Genomic DNA, 17,144 nt, shown 5'->3' with positions numbered 1-17,144 from the left:
AGAGTTTTCCCAAGTGGTTGTAGAGGAAAAAATGCAACCATCTTTTTCTCCTCACATGTGTTTAATACTGTGACAGATGCTGAGAGAGATACATAGATGTAGAAGTTGTGCTCAAGGAGCTTCCAGTTCAGATATACAAACACACAAATAATTACAGCAGAAGATGGGAGGCAATTATGTCATGTGAATACTACAAAGGCTGTGGGTAGGAGGAGGAGAGTTCATGAGAGGGAAGGATCACTTTACATTGGAAATATCAGGAAGGCTTCAAGGAGGAGGCAGCATTTGAGCCTTAAGGATTTCAACAGCTGAAGTGGGGGCACAGGAAAAAATTCCAAGAAATTTCTTGAGCATGCACATGGCAGGCACTGTGATACCCACTTTGTATACATAATCACATTTACACCTCATAGTAATCTCATGAGAGAGAGGTCAAGGGTTCTCAAACCTAAATTCAATGAGTCTGGGGTAATGGCTGGGAATCTGAATTTAAGTTCCCAGGTACTTCTAATGAGCAGTCAGGTTTGGAGACCCCTCAGGTGGATGGTTTTATTGAAATTTTACAGATGAAGAGACTAAGGTTCAGCAAATAATAGCAACTTGTTCAAAGTCCCATGGCTAGGAAGAACTGTGATGCAAAACTAGAGCTCTTATGGACAGAACTTTATCACAAGGCTCCCTGCCTCTGGGAGGCATCATACCTAAAAAAGAATTTATGAGGGAAGAGCAGAGGCCAAAGACTAAGTCCTTGAAACCCAGGAGAGTAGTGAGCACTGCCAAATGCAGAGGCCACAGAGGATGTGGCATGAAGGAGAACCTGGGGATAACTGAACAATGTGTCTGCCTGAGTCTGACATTACAGGAAGATGAATACACACCCCTTGCATAGGGCAGGGCACTCCCTCAGGAGACCTGGCCAGCTGGAAGGAGTTGTGGTTTGAGCCTCAGCCAAGATCACTCCTTGGTAGTACAGCTTTGTGCTAAAATGATTAAAGCCAAACATCTGGGCCTACAGAGTGGTATGTCAAGAAAGGGGAGGCAGGGAGACACAAGTCTCACTGGGGAATCTCAGCATGGAATCTCAGGTAAGCTATTCAGAAATTGCAAAATGCAGCCCGCTTTAGATTTTCCAGGGCCACTACCCCTTTGATGGATTATTCAGGCCTTTTGCCTCACCTCCTGCTCTATGTGTGTTTTGCCTTCGGATTACTGCTTCTATTGGAGGATGGAAAGGAAAAGAAAGGTGAAACTCCAACTAGGACATTTTGCTGATTTTTGGTAGTCCTGATAACATGGTTAAAATGAGATCGGACCAACAGCCCAGATGTAAGATCTTCTAATTATCTGTGGTTGTTTCCACTTAGCCACACTCATGTTGGTCCCTGGTAGCACAGTCAAGTGGGCTGTATTCTCACTCCCAGGGGGAAAGCCTGGAGGCCTGTGCAAGGTTACTGTGGACAATTCCATCACGAAACCCAACTCATTTGCTGTTGACAGTAGATGCAAAGGAATGTCTGTTATTTGAAAGAGGACAATGATGACAATAACCCCTTATACCTGAACAAAGCACCTTCACATGCATCAACTCAGTTTTTTATGACCTTGGCGAGGTGGGCGTTGTTATCCCCACATGCTTAGGAAGTGGCAGGAGCCACAATTCAAGCCCATCACCTCTGATTCTTTGAATTACAAACCAGCCTGCTACTTTGTTATTGGCCAAAACTTTCCTGAAGGCTACTTAGCCTTATTCTGGCTGCATGGAAATTAATAAGACTTCAAGAGTCTCATTTTTCTAAGAAGTAGAATTATGCAGCGAGGAAAGAATGTATGTTTGCTTGCTAGTGACCTTATGCAGAGTGCTGCAGCTAAGCCTTGGTTTCTTATCTGTAAGATGGGGGTAAGGGCTACCTTGAAGAGTGGCCAAAAGGAGGTAAACCTATGCAAAATTCCTGGCACAAAGGCTGGCAGAGAATATTCATTCTGTGATGTTAGCACTCTTCCATCCATCACATCACCAGGAATTTCTGAGCCCACTGAACTCAGCATTGAGTCCCTCCAGCTCAGGTCTTGGTCTCTGATGAGGAACCACAGAGACAGGCTGTGGCAGGGCCTGACCATCTTACATGACATAAAGCACAAAGCCAAGAATATGCTCCAAAGTCCCATAGGCCTCTATTCCCCCCCTTCCTTTAGTGGCCTGTCTCAGGTAATATTTCCTCCATGAAAGTAAAACATCCTAGAACTACATCCTTGAGATTCCAAGATCAAGAAAGGCCTTCAGTTTGGAATTCTGGAATCTACTAAAAAGTTCTTCATCCTCCCTCTTCAAAGCCATAGCCACATCCTGAGAGATTATAAGTTTGAAGACCCCACCCGACCTCCTCCCAGCCTTCATCTTTACAGATCTCATTCTTGGAAACCCACCACTGTGTAGTGAAGGAGGCCAGCTCAGTCATCAGCACTCTTCCCCACTTTTGGAGTTTAATCTGTTTGCAGGGACCTCTTTTGTCCAAAGACAGATCTCCACAAGAAGGGGCCCTCCCTAAACCAGATGAACATTTACACAGACTGAAATCTCAAATGCCTGCCTACAGGGCGAGACAGGTAAAGTAAATGAATTAAGAAGGTGGACGTTATTCAATGGAGAGTGGCGGGGGACCGTGGTGAACAGGAGAGCACGCTTATACAAGTGGCAGGGGCACCTCAGCTCTGTCCATCGTGGCCATCCCAGCTCTTTCCTCCGCTTCTCTCCAGTCTCTGCAACTCAGGCCCACTCCCTTTTCCTTCCTCCCCTCTCTTCCCGGGCGTCGCAGGCTTTCAGCACAGCCACCCAACCCCGGGCGCTCCGGAGAGCTGCAGAGGAACAGCTGATGAGATGCTCTCTGACGTAGACCCACTTCCCCCCTGGGAACCCCAAGCGGGCAGAGGGAGGGGCCAAAGCCACGCCCTGAGGGTCCACATTCTGTCTGGAAAAACAGGGCCTCACGCTCGGGAGCTCCAGGGTGGCGATGAGCGTACAGCATACCTCCCAGAAAACACTAACCTCCCAGTGGAATAAAGGGGGCAAGGAGGACAGGGTCAAAGGACGCGATGGAGCCGTGTGGTTTCCGGATGGGAAACCCCCATCGTTTAGGCACCCTTCCGCACAAGTCACTTCCAAACCAGATAACTCTCGGGGACGGGCGCTTCAGACAGGCGGTGGCTCCTACGCAAATGGCTCTGTCCCCGCGCCCTCGGTCCGTGGCGCGCGCAGCTGCGGTAGTCACTGCGCTTCCCCGCCCCCGCTCCTGGATGCCCCCCCTCCCTCTCTCCGCCAGGCCCGGAGCAGGAGCTCCGCCCACAACGCGCCGCCCCAGGCACCCCCCAACCCCGCCACCCCACGCCTTAAAAGCCGGTGCACACTGCTCCGCCGCGTCCCGGCCGGCTCACCTCTCTTCTCCTCGTCAGCTCCAGCGCAGCCGCTCCCCCGGTCCTGGTCCCGGCACCATGAGCTTCGGCTCGGAGCACTACCTGGGCGCCGCCTCCTCCTACCGCAAGGTGTTCGGAGACGGCTCGCGCCTGTCCTCGCGTCTCCCCGGGGCCGGCGGCGCGGGTAGCTTCCGCTCGCAGTCGCTGTCCCGCTGCAATGTGGCCTCCTCGGCTGCCTGCTCCTCGGCCTCGTCGCTCGGCCTGGGCCTGGCCTACCGCCGGTCTCCGGCGTCCGACGGGCTGGACCTGAGTCAGGCGGCGGCGCGCACCAACGAGTACAAGATCATCCGCACTAACGAGAAGGAGCAGCTTCAGGGCCTCAACGACCGCTTCGCCATGTTCATCGAGAAGGTGCACCAGCTGGAGACGCAGAACCGCGCGCTCGAGGCCGAGCTGGCCGCGCTGCGGCAGCGCCACGCCGAGCCGTCGCGCCTCGGAGAGCTCTTCCAGCGCGAGCTGCGCGAGCTGCGCGCGCAGCTGGAGGAGGCGAGCTCGGCGCGCGCGCAAGCCCTGCTGGAGCGCGACGGGCTGGCGGAGGAGGTGCAGCGGCTACGGGCACGCTGCGAGGAGGAGAGCCGAGGGCGCGAAGGGGCCGAGCGCGCCCTGAAGGCGCAGCAGCGCGACGTGGACGGCGCCACGCTGGCCCGCCTGGATCTGGAGAAGAAGGTGGAGTCGCTGCTGGACGAGCTGGCCTTCGTGCGCCAGGTGCACGACGAGGAGGTGGCCGAGCTACTGGCCACGCTGCAGGCGTCGTCGCAGGCCGCGGCCGAGGTGGACGTGGCTGTGGCTAAACCAGACCTGACTTCGGCGCTGAGGGAGATCCGCGCCCAGTATGAGTCCCTGGCCGCCAAGAACCTGCAGTCAGCTGAGGAGTGGTACAAGTCCAAGTTTGCCAACCTGAACGAGCAGGCGGCGCGCAGCACCGAGGCCATCCGGGCCAGCCGCGAGGAGATTCACGAGTACCGGCGCCAGCTGCAGGCACGCACCATCGAGATCGAGGGGCTGCGCGGGGCCAACGAGTCCTTGGAAAGGCAGATCCTGGAGCTGGAGGAGCGTCACAGTGCCGAGGTGGCCAGCTACCAGGTAAAGGTTGGAACGCTGCGTAGGGAGGGGAGTCCTGTTCTCTCCCGCGCATACTTCCCGCACAGTTGGGGCTCTAGAAACCAAGGAGAGGATAAGGGAGGGGACAGAAAGAGCCCCGCCTGGAGGCATTAGCAAACAAAAAGCCCTGGAGCCTCTCTCGCTAATTTTAGGGGCCTGGACGCCCTCTTTCCCTGCCCCTCACTTAACGTCCCTATCCAAGCCCTTCTAACAAAGAAGCCCTCAAGCTTCTGTTCTTCGGAGTCTTAAAATCTACCTCATGCCTCCCTGTCAGCAAGTGGGCATAAACACGCTGGCGACCTGAAGAACAACACCCACCCAAAGTAGGAGTGAGCCCAACGGGGGTGGGTCACAGCCTCTCCATGGCTCGTGGTGCTGTTTCCGCTGTCTGGCTTGTTTGATTGACTTTGAAAGGCTTTCTGTGCGCCCTGGAAATAGTCCTGCCCTTGGGTTGGGGGAAGAATGAGGGACTAAACTGGGAAGGGTTCTATCCCATTGTCTTGACTTTTGCCCTCAAAGGAGTAGAGATTGGGAGCCAACAAGATGAGTGATTGGGCTAGTAATAACCGCTCTGCTCTGTCCTCCCCCAACACAGATACACGGTTCCCTCCTCCACGGAGTAATGTTACTACTTCCTAAAGAAAGCTTTGCAGTCGTCAGCAAATGAGAGTGGTCGGTCGCTGTCCTCGGTGCTGATCTCTCGTTCTTCCCATCTCAGAATTTCCCTCTTGTCTCATGTCCCAGTTATGAGTCTCTAGGCAATTAACTGCTTTGATTTTTTTTTCTTCTGCAACACCAACACATCAGTCTTGGCTACCTGCAATCAAAAAGGTCACCTCGTGGACAGCATCAATTTTCACTTTCATGGATGGCTTAGCACTTATCAAAAACCACTTAATCTGCTCAGCAGCAGTGAAATCCCACTCGAACATGCCCATTTCCTTAACATTCTTCCATCCTAAGTGCATGTGATAAATCACAGAGATGGGTTCATCTTTGTTATAGGTCACTTATTTTTTTTCCGTCTTTGCCTGTCCTCTAAGCCCCTGTGAAGGTATCGATTGGCTCTTTCCTCCTTTTCTCTACAAACAAAGGCCACTGCCTCTTCAGTTTTACCACATAGAACATTCTGGGCTTATGACCACAAAGGACACAGAGGCAGGAGGAAAGTGTAGAAAAGAATCTAAATAGTGTGGTTCTGTTTCAAGGTGCAATAAAAATTCCATGGGATAGAATGCTAATAATTCGGAAACTTGCAATAATTCATTCTAGCCAAGATCAAAGTTTACATTTGATAAAATTAATGGGGTTTGGGAACATTAATAAAATACAATCAAGAAAGGAGTGAAACCTCAAAATGCTATTTGAGTCTGGAGCTATTGATGTGCAGTATTTGCTGTTCATTATAAGTTACTCCCTTTGATAAAGGAAGGAAGCTTGCTTAGACCATTTGTTTTGGTGTTTGGAATTACAGTAATATTCAAATACTTCTATTCCACTTCAATATCTGTAACTTGAACTTTTCACTCTGTGGCCTAGGTCCCAGACGGCCTGAACTAATCACATTTAGTTAATTGAGACTTCATGTTTTCTTCTAGAAGCTTCAAAGGATGAGTTAGGTGGTCTTCTGGAGGGCTAGCCCAGTATTTCTCTAAAAAGGATAACTTACCCACAACCTCCATCTGAATTGGGCTTTGCCATGTCCTCTGTTTGCTCATTATAGCCCTTGTATTCTGAGAGGTAGTGACAGTATTGTCTGGCTTGTTTTGTTTGCTTTAAAAGGCTTTCAGTGTTAGACAATAGTAGGGTCATGGAGATGTAGTCTGCAGAAAACAAAAAACACCAGAAACTGCAGCCTCTGCAGCTCTGCAGTGCTGCCCCCGTCAGCTTTAGCCTCAGAGCCTCAGTGGACCTGCTTTGAATGGAAGAGAAGATCAGACAACATATATACATATATATATATGTATATATGTATATGTGTGTGTGTGTGTGTGTGTGTGTGTGTGTATCCTACCTACCTCTTAGGACCTAAGGCTGAGGTGGGGCTCACATCTTCACCTAAGGATCCTGAAGTCCTGAAGCCACAAGGGAGTCATCGGGCTATTCTCTGTAGCAGTCTTAGCAGTGCTGACTGAGATGAAAAGCCTCCTCCACAGTGAGATTCAGCCATTGTTTTCTTGCCCTCTAACCCCCTCCCCCTCCCCTTTCACTGCAGTAATGGAGGCTGTTCTTTCTTCTGTTTCAGAGATTAGTGGTAGGCTCATCTTCTTTTGCAAGTTTGCCACCCTCTTAGAGGCAGAGGAGGGCCCCATTAAAGTCACATTTTCCCTGCTCCTGAGAGCTAACAGCCTATTTGAGGAAAGAAAGCTTATCACACTTTTGAAAGGGTGATGAATGGTTCAAGGTGACATAGTAAGTATACAGTGGTGTATGAGAGAGCCTGAATAAGGTAACAGGAAAAATTATGAGGAGTTAGGGCTGTTGTCCTCAGAAGCCAAACAGAGCCACCCTCTTTAGCTGAAGGTTTTCCATTTCTGACACAGGGTGATTCTGGTTCCTGCATAGCTGCTTCACCACCATTAGAGTTGTTGCTCTGCCAAAGATGTCGAAGGACATTTTTGCAGGGTACTGGGGGCCCTGGCCCTATACTGTGGTCAGTCTTGGAAAGCTGAAGCTTTCCTTGAAAGACCTTGCTGAACAATCAAGATCACACCATTAGTTAATGCTCTCCAGGGAGATGAGCCAAGTCTGCCCTCTTCTCTCCAGTATGAGATTGGAATGCAGCCTAATTAAATAGGAGGAAGGGGCTGGCCCCTTGGAGATTGGGGGTGGCAGTGGCTGAGTAAAAATCTATAGCTTGATAGATCCATTTCTGAAATTAGAATTCAAGAAAAAAGCTTCATTTGGTCCCTCTCTTTTTTTTTTTTCCAACTCATCCATGTGCTTTTTGCTTTCTTTTGTTCTGTTTTTGCCCCCTCTACCTCACTGTATTATTGTCACCTGGGCCATCCTGATAGAGCCTTTACAGAAAAAAAAAAAAATAGTGGTTCCTAAACCCATTGACCCACCAAGGTTACTTGGGCGCTTAACAGAAAGATTCTCAGGCCCACTCCCAAAGATAGGGATTCAGCAGTTTGCAGGTGGGGCCCAGGAATATGCAATTTCGATAAAAGCACCGTCATTCCTCAGACTGATTTGGGTGTGCATTGACTTAAACCACATTTCCCAGTGTAAATCAGCCTATAGAAATACATATAATGCAACATTTTAAAGTATGGTAGGAAATAAAAATATGGGATGAAGCAAAGATAGGCGTGAGAAAAGGCAGCACAGTGACCTGTGAGTGTACCATATATAGAAATCCTCTCTCCCCACCTTCATTTATCAGGCAGAGCAGTAATTCTCAACAGCCTCTTTCAATCAGTAAGTGCCGCACTCATTACTGCTCACCTGGCTGAGGGCCCCTCAAAGTGATGAAACCCACAGCACTGTCTGTTGTTCCTATGCTCCACTGCAGATGCTAGTGTGGCCAGTTCTCTCTCTTTACTCCCAGCCCGCATCCTTCCTTCCGGCCCTGAGGAAGATGCTCAGCACTTGGTTTAGCCATTCCAGGAGAGACCCCCGCTGGAGCTGGGAGTGCCTCTCTCCCACTCCCTCAGGCTAATCCAGCAGTAGCTGCGTGGTTGGGGGAGGGAGCAGTCTGCAGCGCTCTGCTCACATTCCGAGCTGGAGGCCATCTTTGGCAGGGCTTTTGAAGGGCAATGCAAGACAGCCTGGTGTGGGGAAGAGAGTGCAAACAAGAGACTGGACACTGAGGAGCAGTGGTCAGCAGTCAGCACAGTTCCTTCTAACAGGAGCAAAGTCGTGCTTTCTGTCTACACTGATCCATAAAATAGACGTGAAATGTGTAACAGAAAAGTTTAAGGAAATTTCAGCTATCTGGAACTCAGGTCCCCAACAACCTCTCATTCAGAAAACACAGCTGTGAAACAAAAATAATTTTTTTAAAAAGGACCTAATTAACCTGCTGATGTGACAAAATGTCTATCTCTAAATCACATATTGGGAAGTTGGCCCTTTTGCTGCTCCCAGCCTGTTTATTGTTAACTTTACATGATTCTAAAGTACTTTGCTATTTGGATTTCAAGCCTGCAGCAAGATAAAGAAGAGGAGCCACTGGAGTCAGGCATTGTCAAGAATGAGTAGAAACAGATCAGTTAAACTTTCAGGACAAAGAAAACCAATACATAGCAAACACTAACTCCAACACTGCTCTATGAATTGGGAGATTGGGATTGACATATATACACTAATATATATATATAATAGATAACTAATAAGGACCTGCTGTATAAAAAATAATAAAATTTTAAAAAATTTTTAAAAATTATAAAAAATACTGCTCTAAGGGGCCATTTAGGATAGAAATAAACAGTCTGATATATCTTAGTTGACCTAAAAATCACATCACAGTATTATAGAAAAATAATTGATCATTATCTTAATCCTTAGTTGCTGAGAAAGGTTGCATTGTGTTTAGTGTCCTAGGTAAGAGTACTACAAACCACTTTAGAAAGGTTTTTATTTAAAATTGTGATTTTTAAAAAATCTGTTACGGAGATGTACATCTTCGTGAAAAACAAACAAAAAATAATAACGTGGTGCTTTAAGGGGTTTGCCTCCAACTCTCCAACATTAAAATTTTATTTTACGTTGCCTTCCTTAGTTATCTAAAGGGCTGTAGGGAGGGCTCGTGATTAATTTGTCCATATCATTATAAGGGTAGAGAGTTAACAAGGGTAGAGATATTAACAATATTAAAAATCACTAAAATTTATTGAGCATTCCTAGGTGCCAAATGCTGTTCTAATGCCTATTATCTAATTTAACAGATAATGGATTCATCACATAATAATGTGAGGTACATTAAATTGGCATCCTAACCTGAGGATCTCAGAACACCTCAGAAAAGAATAAACACTGTAATTTCCCATATACAGAAATGGAAGTTTCAAAGAAACTAAAATATAGAAGACTGACTGAGGTATGTTAGATGTTTGTGGCAGGGCAAGAAATGCAACCCAAAGATCCTGATGAAATCCTCTTTTTTTCCTCATATAACATTTCTCTTGCTCCTTTGCATAATGAGTATACTCCCTCCCCTTTCTCCTTTTTCCTTCACCCTAGATGCTTTTCCCCCTTACCACAATAATATTGATTCTCTTACCTCTAATGCGTCACTAGCAGACTTGCTTGTAGCTAGTTTAACCTCAAATATAGCAACCATCCAGTAAAATTTCTTGGTAAAAATCCTTTTAAACTCTCATGATCTCTTAACACACTTTGGAATATTTTCATCACTGTCCAGTGTATTATGTATTTTCCCCACTGCTTATCATCCCTTGCTCTGTACCCATCAGTTAATTGAGTTTCTTCTTTGTGGTATTCCTGTCAATATTTATAGAACAGGTAGGTGGTATGAATTTTTGTTCTTTCTGCAGATTCTCTTGATTTGGAAGTTTGTACCCCCAATGTGTCAGCCCTGCCTTTCACCATTGCTTCAACATCCCCACAAGGGAAGTTCAAAGGTTCCTCAGCTCTTACTTTCTTGAGGTTTCTGATATTTTTATCTGCATCACTACTTCATAAAAATAACTCTCAGTCATTGTGCTCTTCATGTTGACAGAGTTGCAACTGAATTATATAAATTATTTGCTCAGAATAAGAAAATAAATGCTTATGTAGCATCATTCATTCATTCAACAGTCATTCATTGAGCATCTACAGTGTGCATTGTGCTAGGCTGTGGGCTTCCAGAGGTGAACTAGACAGAAGGGGTCCAGGTTTCCATGTAAATTACATCCTGGTTCAATTGTTCTCTAATAGTGATTCACCCTACCAGGGACGTTTAGCAGTGTCTGGAGACATTGTTGATTTTCACAACTGGGAGGCAGGGCACGTGCTACTGGCATCTAGTGGATAGAGGTCAGGGATGCTGCTAAAAATCCTACGTTCATAGGACAGCCCCCCACAACAAGGAATTACCCAGATAATGAGAAGAGCTAAAAAGCAGAGTGGGGACTTCCCTGGTGGTGCAGTGGTTAAGAATCTGCCTGCCAATGCAGGGGACACGGGTTAGATCCCTGGTCCGGGAAGATCCCACATGCCACGGAACAACTAAGCCCGTGCGCCACAACTACCGAGCCTGCGCTCTAGAGCCCACGAGCCACACCTACTGAGCCCGCGTGCTGCAACTACTGAAGCCCACGCGCCTAGAGCCGGCGCTCCGCAACAAGAGAAGCCACCACAATGAGAAGCCCGCACACTGCAACGAAGAGCAGCCCCCGCTCGCCACAACTAGAGAAAGCCCGCGCGCAGCAACGAAGACCCAACGCAGCCAAAAATAAATAAATAAATCTATTTTTTACATATAATAAATAAATAAAAATCAGAGTGGCCAGTTTCAAGTGGGGGCTTTTTTCTAAGTTGTCTTCCCACTGGAGGTGCCTTTTTCTAATTTACACAAAGTTCCTTCATGGGCTAGCAGCTGCCCTGGTTTAAGGTAAAATCACGTGCTAGATCGGTGTGGAAAGGGTACTTAAACTGGATGCTGAGGAAGACCTGTCTGAGTAGAGGGCATTTGAACTGAATCTAGTATGACATGATGTCAGTCATGTGAAGACCCACCACAGAGCATTCCAAACAGAGGAAATAGCTAGCCTGAAGGGCCTGGGATAGCAATGAACTTGGTAAGTTTAAGGAGCAAAAGAGAAGGCCAGGGTAGCTGAAACACATTGAGCAAGGGGAAGAGTAGAGGCCATGCTGAGGAGTTTGGACTTAATTCCAAAGCTGTTGGAGGGTTTTAGGAAGATGAGCAATGGGATCTACTGTGTTTTTAAAAGATCCTCTGGTTTCTCAAGAATCACAGATTTAAAGCTATTTTTCTTCTGTGCCTGGGTTTGCACCTGGAGGAACTTAAAGCAAAAGTATTATATGAACTTAGTTTCCTTTTAAAAAAATATTATAATTTCAATCTGCCATTTGGATTAAAAAAAAATTCCTTGGAGTGTTTATGCTTCCTCCTATCTGTCATGAAAATGCTTTCAGTAAAGTGATTGAGTAGCAGACTTCCAGGAAACCATCAAAACAAATGGAGGCAGAGAAGACTTGCCAGCCCCTCTGTGCTGTCCACAGTTGGAATTTTCTGAATCTGAGCTCCTAACCTGAGCCTTTGGTTTGGGAAAGTACATGTAACAACTGAGTGATTCAGCAGTAATACAACAAGCAAGGGAGGGACGGTAAGTAAGTAAAAAATAAATATTTCCCCAGTATTCAGTTTAGAACCATGTGCTCCGTGGTAGAAATGTATCCAAATCTCCTGGGGACCTTTATGAAAAAATGCAGATGCTGGGACCCCACCCTAGAACAAATGAATCAGAATCTGGGCTGGGGGACAGGTCTGGATTTTTAATGTGTAGGCAGGGTTGAGAATCCTTGCTTTCTCAATCTCAGTCTCAGTCTCCATGAATGCCAGCTGCTTTGGCCTAAATATGTTGGACATGTCTTGCTTTTCAGGATAACATTGGGCAGCTGGAGAATGATCTGAGGAACACCAAGAGTGAGATGGCCCGTCACCTTCGGGAGTACCAGGACTTGCTCAATGTCAAAATGGCTCTTGACATTGAGATAGCAGCTTACAGGTATGTCACAGGGCATGCTCACCCAAGCAGATCCCATCACCTGGGGCATCTCTACCCAAATAAGTGGTTTTAGTCTCTCTGATTTCTGATGGGTGGGGGGGGGGGGGGTTAAGGAAAAGCATCACGGGCTCCTTCCAGGTGAGCTGACCCTTATGTCCCTCGACTTGGTTATATCCCAGCTCCACCTTACTAGGCCTGGAGTGGTCTACCTACCTCTGCAAGGATTTAAGGGGATAATGTGAGTGCACAGAGGTTGAAATAAAATCCATCAGACTCTAACTTTAAAAATAAGGTTTGTGTAACATAGAAAGTCCCAACAGGTGAGGTATCCCCCTGGATTCCTACTCAAGCAATATATAAGTGAACATTTACCTCTAAAAAAAATAAATACAGGGTGGTGGTGGTGGGGGTGTGATGAATTGGGAGATTGGGATTGACATGTATACACTAATATGTATAAAATAGATAACTAATAAGAACCTGCTGTATAAATAAAATAAAATTCAAAATAAATAAATAACAGCAGCTACTATTTTTTGAATGACTACTGCGTGCCAGGCACTATAGTAGATACTGCATATAAATTATCTAGGTATCAAGTCATATTATTCCCATTTTTTCAGATGAGAAAACTTGAACCACAGACTGTGCAACATGCTCAAAGTCACAGTGCTGGTAACGGAAGAGCTCAAACTCAACCCCAGATCTGTCTGAAAATTTTTTCTTTTTTTCCTTACACTATGTATACTACTTCAAAACAAAGCTCCAAGAGGAGTTGATAGTGTTTTGAGTTTCTGATTTTTAAAAAAAAAAAAGATAAAAATTATTAGAGTTATGAGAAAAAAAGGTATTGGGGCCATGCTTTTATGATGCTGTTTAAGCCAGGCTGGGAAAAAGCTTGGTATCTGAAACAGTTTAATTCACTGGTTTCTGTTATTGCTGATTCCATTTCCTTTGTACCCCTACACGTTGAAAAAAATACAAATCTCAAGTTCAGGCTGATTAGGCAATTCCTTTGTGGACTTCTTACCTTCTTATCCCTGTTGCACTTAAGGTGTTAATTAGTAAAATTACTTCTCCTTAGAGCTTTGTAGACTCTAAGTGCCAAAAATGGGTGTGATGAAACCAAGGGGAGTTGTAGGGTTTTTTTAAATGTATTTGCGAATAGGATAGGTTTCCCCTTGACAGTGCTTTAAACGCAGCTTGTGCTAAAGATTTGTGAGTGTGTGTGTGTGTGTGTGTGTGAGTGTGTGTTTGAGTGTGTGTGTGCACGTGCCGGATAAAGTCCAGGTCTTTGAGCCTTGAAATTCAATATTTATTGGCCTCAATCTCATGAAGAAACTGCGAAATCTTTCTAATCTTTCTAAAATGAATAGAGGCTGGAGGGTTAAATTCTTTAAAAGTTTCAAGTTGACTTCCTGAGAGTTTTTCTCTGTTGGATTTACAGGAAACTGCTGGAAGGCGAAGAGACACGTTTTAGCACCAGTGGATTAAGCATTTCAGGGCTGAATCCACTTCCCAATCCAAGCTATCTGCTCCCTCCTAGAATCCTCAGTTCCACCACCTCCAAAGTCTCATCCACTGGGCTGTCTCTTAAGAAAGAGGAGGAGGAAGAGGAGGCTTCTAAGGTAGCCACAAAGAAAACCTCCCAGATAGGGGAAAGTTTTGAAGAAATATTGGAGGAGACAGTGATATCTGCTAAGAAAACCGAGAAATCAAATATAGAAGAAAGCACCATTTCAAGCCAAAAAATATAATTCTGTTGCTTGAAAAAAGTTAATGCTTAAGAGGGGATAATATGCATTTGACTTGTTAAACAGCCTATTCCTGATCCAAAACACCTGTCGCCACTATACAATGTTTTCAAGGCTTCAGTCTCATATTTAGCATTGAATACTTACTTTCTCTAATAAGAAAACCACACCTTAGATTGGAGCAAACCACAGTCCTAGAGCAATCACAGAGGAGTTATCTAAGAATGCAGCTTTCTCACCTAAACCTTAGGCTTCACAGCAATAGATGATTCAGGTACAGAGGAAGTACAAACTAAGGTACTAAATCTGTGATCGTCATCATTTTGCTGTGAATTGAAATTAAAACCTATATTCACTCACCATACCCAGCCATTACCCAGCTATTTAATCTCACTCTAGATACCTAAAACATAAGGTCACTGCCAAAGATAAACCCACGGTCCACACCTGACACCACTCTGATAGAACTGTTTCACAAATGATAGGTGTTTGTTTAATGGACTCTTTCCCTCCCATCCCCCCTCAATTCCATATATCCTTTTCTTCCATTCAGAAGAAAAAAAAAAGGCTAGTGTAGTATTTATCCCTTTGAAATACATTTCGGTTCTTCTCAAAAGAACTTACCCCCTTTAGCTCTCTCTGCTCAATAGGTAGAATTAGATGCATGCTGACCATTTCTGTGATTTGTGTAGTGACTTCTCCCTGTCCATTTCATGTCCTATTGCTATAGTTTAAAAGAAATGGCAGTGATAAGTTTTATGGGTTGCCCCCAACAAATAAAATACTGAAAAAAGTCCCTAGATTTTAGGCTTTTAGCTTATTCAAATCCACTTAATCAGGAAAAAGGAATACTTTATTGAGTGTAGCTTTTCACCTTAACTTTAGAAGCACAGTCATAGTTAATCCCAAACTGTGATTAAGCTGACCTTAGATTTAGTAGTATAAGCTAGAAGAGGTATTTGTATGAAGGGGAAAAGCCAAGGTCTCATTTATCTGTGGCAATTCATTTGTGGTGATAGAGAATTAGCTGTTTCATGCCTTTACCCTTAGACAGAATCCACATATTCCCCTTCCCACTAGTCTAGGTCCTAAGGAGGCCTTGGTTTCACTCTTATGCCTTTTAAGAGTGCTAAGTATAGATTATGTTATCACCAGGACACAATGCTCCTGCCCAAAAGTAAAAGAAGACACTTCTGGTCAATCAACACCACCAGCGAATACAAAAAAGAAATATTTCTCTTTTCTAAAAGAGTCTTGCCCAAACAGTTTTCCCACTGCTGCATGGTTAGTGGGGTCTCCCTTCCCTGCTGGAGACGAAGAGATACTCAGACCAGAGAAGAGGCACACATGCTCCTACTCACATGCTAGGAAGTAGATTCTGGAGAGTTCAGTTTTCATCTGCCCAGCTGTGTAGCAGCTGCATTGCCCAGTCTTCCATGTGTGCCAAGTTTGATGCAGAATTAATTCTCTGTTGGAGTCACTTGCACCAGATCTAAAGAGTTGCTATATGTCTGTCACACATCTCCATTAGGAACTCTGTGCTGAAAAGGACATGATGCTTTTACTGAACTTTCTTATCCTAGCACATGCTTCAGTCGTTCACGGAACTTGAAAGAATACTTTTCGCTTCTTCCTTTCCCTTACTCCACCCCATCTTTACTCCCCACACTTACTGTAAAATGTTAGTAAAATGAGAATTAAAAGTCACATGAATCCCACCAACATAACTTGTGTTTCGTGGTTTTTGCTGCTTTAACTGAGAGAAGCACTGTTTTGGTTCAATGAGACAGGGGTACCCCCAAGTCATTCAGAAACCATATGTTGTCTGTTTCCTGCATCCACATTTAGTTTCGTTTAATGTTCTTTTGTTTGTTTGTTTTTTCCCTGCCAAGGCCTTCCGGCAGTCTGCAGACTGTCTGGTCTGAAACACATAATGCACTAAGTGGACAGTTCATGGCAGGAAGTGGGAAAATCAAATCAATCAAATGATGAAAGACAGTGTATTCTGTACCTGGATAATAATTTTTTTTGAATTTTATATTTTTTTAAACAGCAGGTTATTAGTTATCTATTTTATGCATATTAGTGTATACATGTCAATCCCAATCTCCCAGTTCATCCCACCACCACCACCACCCCCCGCTTGCCCCCCTTGGTGTCCATACATTTGTTCTCTACATGTCTCTATTTCTGCCTTGCAAACCGGTTCATCTGTAGCATTTTTCTAAATTCCTCATATATACGTTAATATACAATATTTGTTTTTCTCTTTCTGACTTACTTCACTCTGTATGACAGTCTCTAAGTCCATCCACATCTCTACAAATGACCTAATTTGGTTCCTTTTTATGGCTGAGTAATATTCCACTATGTATGTACCACATCTTCTTTATACATTTGTCTGTTGATGGGCATTTAGGTGGCTTCCATGACCTGGCTATTGTAAATATTGCTGCAATGAACATTGGGGTGCATATGTCTTTTTGAATTATGGTTTTCTCTGGGTATATGCCCAGTAGTGGGATTGCTGGGTCATATGGTAATTCTATTTTTAGTTTTTTAAGCAACTTCCATACTGTTCTCCAGAGTGGCTGTATCAATTTACATTCTCACCAACAGTGCAAGAGGGTTCTCTCTTCTCCACACCCTCTCCAGCATTTGTTGTTTGTAGATTTGCTGATGTTGCCATTCTAACTGGTGTGAAGTGATACCTCACTGTAGTTTTGATTTGCATTTCTCTAATAATTAGTGATGTTGAGCAGCTTTTCATGTGCTTCTTTGCCATCTGTATGTCTTCTTTGGAGAAATGTCTATTTACGTCTTCTGTCCATTTTCTGACTGGGTTGTTTTTTTAATATTGAGCTGCATGACCTGTTTATGTATTTTGGAGATTAATCCTTTGTCCGTTGATTCATTTGCAAATATTTTCTCCCATTCTGAGGGTTGTCTTTTCAGCTTGTTTATAGTTTCCTTTGCTATGCAAAAGCTTTTAAGTTTCATGAGGTCCCATTTGTTTATTTTTGGTTTTATTTCCATTACTCTAGGAGGTGTGTCCAAAAAAGATCTTACTGTGATTTGTGTCAAAGAGTGTTCTTCCTATGTTTTCCTCTAAGAGTTTTAT

The 17,144-nt window shown here is 44.9% G+C and overlaps 1 protein-coding gene across 1 annotated transcript; it reads left to right on the top strand.

Annotated features, from left to right (window-relative positions):
* Positions 1-3,422: 3,422 nt before the first annotated feature.
* Positions 3,423-15,737, top strand: INA (internexin neuronal intermediate filament protein alpha). Its single transcript, XM_033841473.2, has 3 exons — positions 3,423-4,551; positions 12,145-12,269; positions 13,717-15,737. The coding sequence occupies exons 1-3, from the start codon at positions 3,487-3,489 to the stop codon at positions 14,024-14,026; spliced, it is 1,500 nt and encodes a 499-aa protein (XP_033697364.1). The 5' UTR covers positions 3,423-3,486; the 3' UTR covers positions 14,027-15,737.
* The last annotated feature ends 1,407 nt before the right edge of the window (positions 15,738-17,144 follow it).

Source organism: Tursiops truncatus, chromosome 16 (genome assembly GCF_011762595.2).
Source record: "Tursiops truncatus isolate mTurTru1 chromosome 16, mTurTru1.mat.Y, whole genome shotgun sequence".
NCBI classification, from domain to species: Eukaryota; Metazoa; Chordata; class Mammalia; order Artiodactyla; family Delphinidae; genus Tursiops; species Tursiops truncatus.
Note: the sequence above shows the minus strand (reverse complement) of the source record. Positions and strands in the feature narration are given on the sequence as shown.